At 65.9% G+C, this 7,716-nt stretch overlaps 2 protein-coding genes across 2 annotated transcripts in view; one reads left to right on the top strand and one right to left on the bottom strand.

The window, feature by feature from the left end:
• Positions 1 to 932: 932 nt before the first annotated feature.
• On the bottom strand, positions 933 to 4,981 carry DCST2 (DC-STAMP domain containing 2). The gene is made up of 15 exons (XM_014961229.1): positions 4,672 to 4,981; positions 4,417 to 4,587; positions 4,185 to 4,286; positions 3,876 to 4,070; positions 3,705 to 3,770; positions 3,383 to 3,596; positions 3,138 to 3,295; positions 2,880 to 3,044; positions 2,575 to 2,742; positions 2,377 to 2,477; positions 2,138 to 2,268; positions 1,930 to 2,045; positions 1,641 to 1,734; positions 1,122 to 1,361; positions 933 to 1,032 (listed from the first exon to the last, which is right to left on the bottom strand). The coding sequence occupies exons 1-15, from the start codon at positions 4,979 to 4,981 to the stop codon at positions 933 to 935; spliced, it is 2,331 nt and encodes a 776-aa protein (XP_014816715.1).
• Positions 4,982 to 5,154: 173 nt separating this feature from the next.
• DCST1 (DC-STAMP domain containing 1) overlaps positions 5,155 to 7,716 on the top strand; it is a 3,848-nt gene continuing 1,286 nt past the window's right edge. The window contains exons 1-10 of the mRNA XM_014961228.1: positions 5,155 to 5,224; positions 5,311 to 5,436; positions 5,688 to 5,816; positions 5,901 to 6,040; positions 6,135 to 6,312; positions 6,450 to 6,593; positions 6,892 to 7,013; positions 7,090 to 7,247; positions 7,412 to 7,511; positions 7,606 to 7,701. Of these exons, the coding sequence (XP_014816714.1) occupies positions 5,155 to 5,224; positions 5,311 to 5,436; positions 5,688 to 5,816; positions 5,901 to 6,040; positions 6,135 to 6,312; positions 6,450 to 6,593; positions 6,892 to 7,013; positions 7,090 to 7,247; positions 7,412 to 7,511; positions 7,606 to 7,701 (1,263 nt within the window). The remainder of the gene's footprint in view (positions 5,225 to 5,310; positions 5,437 to 5,687; positions 5,817 to 5,900; positions 6,041 to 6,134; positions 6,313 to 6,449; positions 6,594 to 6,891; positions 7,014 to 7,089; positions 7,248 to 7,411; positions 7,512 to 7,605; positions 7,702 to 7,716) is intronic.

Raw genomic sequence — 7,716 nt, 5'->3', positions numbered from 1 at the left:
ATTGTGGGGCTGGGGGTGCCGTGGGGCTAGAGATGGGGGCAGCATGGGGTTGGGGGCACTGAGAGGCTGGGGGCACCATGGATATGAGGGCACCATGGGGACAGGGCTGGGGGCACTATGGGACTGAAGGCACCGAGCGGCTGGGGGCACCACGGGGACAGGGACAAGGCTGGGGACACCACTGGGTTGGGAACAAGACAACTGAGGGGCTGGGGGCACCATGGGGCTGGAGATGGGGACACCATGGGGTTGGGGGCACTGCGGGGACAAGGACAGGTCTGGGGTCACCATGGCAATGGGGACAGAGGGGCTGGGAGCGCTGCGGGGCTGGGGGCACTGAGAGTCTGGGGGCACAATGTAGCTGGGAGCACCATGGGGATGGGGACAGGGACATCACAGGGCTGGAGATGGGGTCACCATGGAGTTGGGGGCACTTCAGGGACAGGGATGGGGGCACTGTGGGGATGGGGGCACCACAGGGATAGGGACATAACTGCAAGCATTGTGAGGACAGGGACATTGTGGGGCTGGGGGCGCCATGGGGCTGGAGATGGGGGCACTGAGGGGCTGGGAGCACCACGGAGACGAGGGCACCATGGGGACAGGGACAAGGCTGGGGGCACCACGGGAATGGGGACAGGGACATCGAGGCAGTGTGGGGCCGGAGATGGGGTCACTGTGGGGCTGGGACCATGGCAGGGATGGAGCTGGGGGCACCGCAGGGCTGGGGCCACCTCGTGTTGGGGACCACCGTGGGGTGCCAGTCCCCAGCTGAGAACACCAGGACGCTGGCGCCTCGGGGACCGGGTGCTTTATTGAGCGTCCCCTCCCCGGCAGCTCCCGGCCTCCACCGCGCGGCTCGGGCTGCAGCCACAGCCCTGGAGCCTGGCTCCGTGTCCTCGCCGCCGCGTGGCACCATCCCGCCGCCGCCGTCACCGGGCCCTGCCCTTGCCGCTGGGCAGCCGCAGGGCCACCACCTCCTCCAGCTCGCTCCCGCTGCTCTCAGCCTTCTCCTGGTAGCTGAAGTCCAGGCTTGGAGGGGGGGGGACACGACACACAACAGTGTTGGGGACCAGTACCCCCAGTGCCGGGGGGGTGCCGGGGACATCGCCAGCCCTCACCTGGAGAGTGAGCTGTCCTCGCTGTCCACCCCGCTGCTGGCCCCATCGCTCTCCCCGCTGGCCTCCTCCTTCAGCTGGGCACGCAGCCGGGCTGCCAACTCAGGGGGCAGCCGCCGGCCCCCCCCCCGGCCCATCGCCAGCTCCCGCCCTCGCTGCCACAACAGCCGCCCTCGCTCCTGGCCCCGCAGCGCCCGCACGGCACCAACCCACAGCCCCACCGTCTCCTCGTCGCTGGAGTCCCTGTGGGGAAAGGGCGGGAGGGTGGGTTCCATTCCTCCCCCCCCCTCAACCCACTGCAGCCCCCACTCAGAGTCCGGTGGGCTCCCTGTCACCCCCCTGCCCCACTGCCACCCCCTGGACTTGCTGCCCTCGCTCCTGGCCCCGCAACACCCACATGGCACCAACGCACAGCCCCACCACGTCTTCATCACTGGAGTCTCTGTGGGGACGGGGCAAGAGGGTGGGTTCTAGCCCCCCACCCCAGGGTCCGACGGGGTCTCCCCCTACCCCCCAACTCACATCTCCTCGTCCCCAGTGTCCCAGTAGCTCAGGGGACTCATGCAGATGGAGCAGACCTTGTTCAGGGTTTTGTAGCACTTGCTGCAATACAGCCCTGGGGGAAAAAAAATGGGGCCGTGAGCGGGGTTTGGAGATATTTTTTTCGGGGGGGCGAGTTGTGTTGGTTTTGGTTGTTTGGTTTGGTTTTGTGGTTGGTTTTTTTTTGGGGGGGGGGGGGGGGGGGGGGGGAGTAGAGTGTCCCCAGTCTAGGGTGTCCCCAGTCTAGGGAGGGTGTGGGGGGGGCTCCTACCTTTGCAGTTGGACGTTACACACTTGATAAAGTCCGGCTGCTGTGCCATCTTGCAAGCCAGGCAGCGTTTCTGCTGGATGCCCAGGAGCCGAGCCAGCTGGGCAAAGCCGGGCACCCTGTGGGCAAGTGGTCCATGGGGCAATGCCCAGTAAGGCATTTATGGGGGGGGGTCAGGATGTCTCCAGCCTCATGGATGCATCCTTCTTACCAGCTGCTGAGGTAGAGGAGCAGGTCACCTTGCCTGGCATCGGCCGCTTGTCGTTTGGTAGCCTGGTAGAGGGCACGTGCCAGGCCTGCCCGTCGTGCCAGGATGGTGCTGTGGAGGAAGGTCATGCGCTCCTGGAGTGGCAGGGGCAGGGGAGGGGGGGGTGAGGACAGGTGGCTGTCTGTCCCGGACAGACAGACCTGAGGGGGTGTGGGGAGGTGGTGGCGGTGGGGGGCTTCTACCTGCTCGCGGGACGGGTAGTAGGTGGCACACACCACCCGGCGCAGGCGAGCCACGTAGCTGCCGAAGATGGCAGTGAAGAGGCAGGCACCGTAAAGGAGTCCTGGTGGGAAGCGAACGAATCACACGGGGGTCATCCCTCCACCCCACTCCCGACCCCCCCCAGGTCACACACTGAGGGGGCAGCACCCCCCAGTCACCCATGTTGATGTAGGTGCCGTAGTCAGGCTCCACGGGGTGGACGAGGCAGCGGTCCGAGAGCACGGTGATGTTGCCCTGCTGCAGCACGTCGAAGGCAGACACCACGTCCTTGAAGATCTTGCTGGTGTAGCCTGACCCGTTGATGCTGATGCCCAACACCACTGGTGCTGCGGGGTGAGCAGGGCCTCAGACTTGGGGGATGAGGCACCCCCCGCCCCAAAACCCCCACCTCTGGCCAGCAGAGCACCCAAGGGTGCTGCTCCAGGGTGGTGGGTGCTGCTCCGGGGTGGTGGGCGCTGCTCACCCCTGGCGACGACCTCCCCCTGCATCAGGTGCCGGATCAGGTCAAGTAGCCAGAAGAGGCTGTAGTCGGCCAGGATGACGCTGACCCCCAGCAGCACGTGGCGCAGGACGGCCACCAGCTGCAGCCCGTACCGCTCCCACTCCTTCTGCGACAGCCAGATCCCGACTGGGGGGGCACGAGAGCACCATCAGGCCATGCCGTGCCAGGGCCCCGCCGTGGGGCTGGCCCTGGGGGGTGACCCCCAAGCGTGGGGCTGACCTGGGGAGATGTAGCGGCGGCACTCCCTCCTCGTCAGGGGCAGGACGGTGGCTCTGCCCTCCTGCGCACACCGCAGGTCCAGCTCCATGAAGCGCCGGGTGATGTACATGTTGTCGAAGGTGTCGTCCCGCAGGTACCGGTAACGGTACCGCATCGCCCTGGGGACACAGCGGGGATGCTGGAGACACCGGTGCGCTGCGTCACTGTCCCCATGGGGGGGCCGAGCGGGACCCCAGCCCACTCACTGGAGGTAGAGGTAGAGGATGGCGCAGAAGGAGAAGTGAAGGAAGAGCCCCAGGAGGCGGCGGGTGGGCTCCAGGCGCAGGCGCACGCCCTGCATGATGTCCGAGGCCACCTGCCCCAGGCTCTTGCTGGCGCTGAGGCTGACGTTGAAGTGGTGCACGGCCGAGATGTTGAACTCAAACTCCCGGCGGATGCGGTCCAGAGTGTTCTTGATGGCTGTAGGGGTGACAAGGGGCCGCACGGTGCTGGGGGTCAGGGCAAGAGCTGGGAGGGGGGCAGAGAGGGACCCCCAACACACACCCCCTGCAGCACCGAGACACCCACGTTCTGAAACTTTCCTCTTCAGGAAGGACTGGATGTAGCCAGGGATGACGCAGAATAAGAGGATAACTGTGGAGAGAGGGAATCTCTGGCAGGGTGGGCACCCACTGGTGGGCAGGGGTCCACCCTGCCACCCCCCTACCCCGCCGCAGAGGGGCAGGGACACACACGCACTCCTGGCCAAATTGCAGAGGGGCCTGAAGGCAACGATGACGTAGCAGAGGAAGGAGAGGAAGGGGATGGTGCGATCGCACTTGTCCTTGGCCTCATCGAAGAGGCGGATGCAGTTGTTGTACGGCGAGCCCAGCTCCTTGTTGCAGACCTTGCTCATGCTCGCCAGCCACCGCCAGACGTTGCGCAGGGTTCGGGCTGCGGGCAGGGAGTGGGCGTCAGGGACCGGCAGCGGCAGTGGGGACAGGGACGGAGCCACAGCAGGAGAGGGGGGTGCTGGAGGCAGGGAGACCCCCAGGGGTGCCAGCTCACCGACGTAGCTGACACAGTCTATGAGGGAACGGTAGACCCTGCGGGCATGGTCACCCACCACCTTGGCTTTTTGGGAGATGTCCTTGATTTTGGCCAGCATTTCTGTGGAGAAGGGGCAGTGCTGACCATACCCCGAGGGGCAAGGGCAGCCTGGGGCCGGGCCAGCGCTGCTGAGGGTCCCCTGGGAAGGGATGCCCCCCCACCACCGCGTCCCCCTGGTCCCCAGTCTCACTCAGCAGTGGTTCCTGGGCGCGCTGCAGCCGCTCAACTGTCTGGTTGAGGGTGAGCTCGGCCCCACACGACAGCGATTCGGCAGCACGGGAGAAGTTCTGCACGATGTTGGAGCAGGGCCCCTGCACAGCCATGCCCAGCGCCAGCAGCAACATCAGCATCTTCCCCTCCCCTGCGGGGACAAGGGGGTCCTGGGGCTCAGCTGCAACCCAGCACCCCCCCCCGGCTCCTGGTGCTGGGACCGATGGCTACTTACTGGTGAAGATGTGGGGCAGCGAGAGCAGCACGGTGACCCGCAGCTTGGTGGAGAAGGCCATGCCCAGCCCCAGTGCAGTGCCCAGGCTGCTGGTGGTGAGCAGGCAGTACCAGACATTGTGGCCCTGGGCCAGCAGAACCACAACCCCGTACAGGCTGGCCAGCACCAAACCCAGCACGAAGCCACCGGCGCTGCGGGCCAGTTCCCGCGCCTCACTCGCCTCCCCTGGCTGCTGCTTTTCCTGGGGCTGCTTGCCCCCAGACAGCGGAGCCGGGCTCTTCCCCCAGCCCCTCAGGGCTCTGCCCAGCATCGTGCTGGTCTCTCCGGATGCAGGAATATGACGCTGGTTTCTCTGGGTGCAGGAATACGGCAGAGGGAAGGGGCACCTCGTGGTGTCCTAGTTCCAGAGCAACATTCCACCGTTGCCGGTTCCCCCGGGAGCATCCCGTGGTCACCACGGGGAGGCACAGAGCCACGGAGCCGATGGCAGCCCCTGGGCGAGCGCACTCGGCTGGGACGGAGGCGCACAGGAGGCAGAAACCACCCAACACAAGTGAGATCCCTTCCCAGCCCGCTGCCAGCCGGGGCTGCCTGTGGGCAGAGGGAGCGGGCAGGGCTGACACCCCCCTCCCCACCCAGCCCTGAAGCTGCTGGTGGTCTCGCTGCTGCCCGCCCCGTGCAGCCGGTTCCTCTGGAGCCGGCCGGACCAGTACCGCGGCAGCAAGTTCTTCCTGGGAGCCGGCCTAGGGACCCTCTTTGCCCTCGGTGAGTGTGCCCTGGTGCCAGGCAGGGCAGGGGCCGGTGGCAGCGGGGGCTTAGGTCACATTCCCCTGTCGTTTCAGGGCTCTGCCACCTCCTTATCGTACCCATGAACTTCACGGAGATGCGCAAAATGCAGCTCTGCTACGGGCTGACAGGTAAGGATGGGGCTGGGAGGGGACTGGGGTGATGGGGGCCATCGGGAGCCCTGGGGGGTTCTCTGCGGGACTGTGGGGACACCTCTCCACTCCCCACAGGGGTGACTGCCTTGGGCTGGGCCACGTCCCCCCACTTTCGCTGCGCCACCCTGCTCGTGGGCCCCAAATTCCTGGGAAAGGAGGGGCGGGTCTATGTCCTCTCCTTCGTCCTCACCGCCATCTACAATGGTAGGGTCCCCCCCCATCCCTCTTCCCCGCCCCCAGCGGGGTCCTGGGGGCTGGCACGGTCTGAGCCACCCTTGCTGGTGGCAGGGCCGGTGGCCAACATCTGGCACAACCTGAAGGAGGTGACGCGCTCGCTGGGCTGCGTGGCCGAGCTGCAGATCAACCACAGCCGCCAGCTGTGGCAGTTGTCCGTGGCCCCCCTGCAGAGCCTGATGGATGACATGGCGGTGAGTTGGGGGGCCGGGGCGGGGGGGCGGCAGGGGGCCAGGCAGAGCAGGGCCGAGTCTGTGTGTGTTTGTGTGTGTGTGTGTGTCCCGGCAGGACAGCGGAGGGACGCTGAATGAGGAGATGCAGAACTTGTCGCACGCCTTCGTGAAGCTCAACGAGGAGGTGGCCAGTGAGGAGGGCTACGACCTGCGGCAGCGCCGGCACCCGGGCCCCCAGCCCGGCCAAAGCACCCAGGAGCTCTTCGAGAAGAAGACCAAACTGCGCTGTGCCCGTGAGTGGGGCGGGCAGGAGGCCGGCAGCACGTGGGGCAGGCAGCTGCCAGTTAGGGGAGGGGGGCTGACACAGCCCCCCATGATGCAGGGCACCCCAGATGTTTCCTGGGGGCTGAGCGTTCCTGCCCCCCCCCAGATGTGATCGATCAGGGCATGCAGAGGTGCCGGGACTGGTTTGACTCCATGTACAACAAGTGCATGGAGAAAGTGTATGTGCCCATCATCAGCCACCTCGTCTGCCTGCCCATGAAGCTCAAGATCATCTGCAAGATTGTCAAGGGTGGGTGATGTGTGGGACCCCCTCCCTGCCCTCCCTCGGTGGAGCAGCTCTAGCTCTGCCCCCCTGCAGCCCCTGGGATGGCAGCCATGGCCAGTGCCGAGGCAATACCTGGGAGTCCTGGCTCTGCCAGCACCATCCCCACTCCACCACTGCTCCACCCCAACTCCATCCCCACTCCACCACTGATCCATCCCCACTCCATTCCCGCTCCATCCCCTCTCCATCCCTGTTCCACTCCTGCTCGATCCCCACTCCATCCCTGCTCCATCCACGCTCCATCCACCCTCTACACCTGCAGTCGTGGACAAATGGTGCCAGAACAGGATCCCCGTGGATGGCAACTTTGGGCAGATGTACGACCAGGTGAACAACTCCGTTGGCAACTTCAGCCAGGAATTCACGGCCAGTGTCGTCTACCAGGTGGGGGCCTCTCCCCTCTGCCCAGAGCCAGGGTGGGGGCCAGATCCTGCCCGGCCCCACGACCCCTCTGCCACAGGAGTACCATCAGGAGATGCTGACGAAGGCCAACATGTCAGCGAAGCAGCTGATGGAGGACGTGAACTCACACCTGCAGGAGCACAGCACCCGCCTGGGCTGGGCTGTTTCCTTCTTCCGCCTGGTGCTCTCCTTCACCTTCATCCTCGTCTTCATCTCGTGAGCCCCAGGACAGGGGGGTGGGGGGAGAAAGCAGCTGCAGGGCAAGGAGAGGTAGAGCCCTCCTTTGGCACCAGGTGGGGGGGACAGCTGGGACCTGCAGGTGCGAAGGAGCTACCCTTCGGCCCCCTCGCACCCCCTCTGGACCCCCTCCCTTTTACCAGGGCTTTCTCCTACACCAAGAAGTACTGCCAGGACATCTCCTTCGACAACCTCTACATCACCACCTACTTCCGCCAAATCGATGCCCGACGCAGAAAGCAGGTGAGAGGGGGAGAAGGGGTGGTGAGGGCCCCACCATCCTCAGCGGGGGGTCCCAGGGGGGTTGTGCTGAGCCACCCCATTCCCCCTTCCCCAGCACAAGCGGACGCTGCTGCCCCTGCGCCAGGCAGAGGTCTCAACCGTCATCTTCCCGTGCCGCGTGGCCGTGCAGCCATCTGAGATGAAGAACATGGTGAGGGGGCTGGAG

The sequence above is a fragment of the Calidris pugnax genome, unplaced genomic scaffold, assembly GCF_001431845.1.
Source record: "Calidris pugnax isolate Ruff unplaced genomic scaffold, ASM143184v1 scaffold371, whole genome shotgun sequence".
Taxonomy (NCBI): domain Eukaryota; kingdom Metazoa; phylum Chordata; class Aves; order Charadriiformes; family Scolopacidae; genus Calidris; species Calidris pugnax.
Note: the sequence above shows the minus strand (reverse complement) of the source record. Positions and strands in the feature narration are given on the sequence as shown.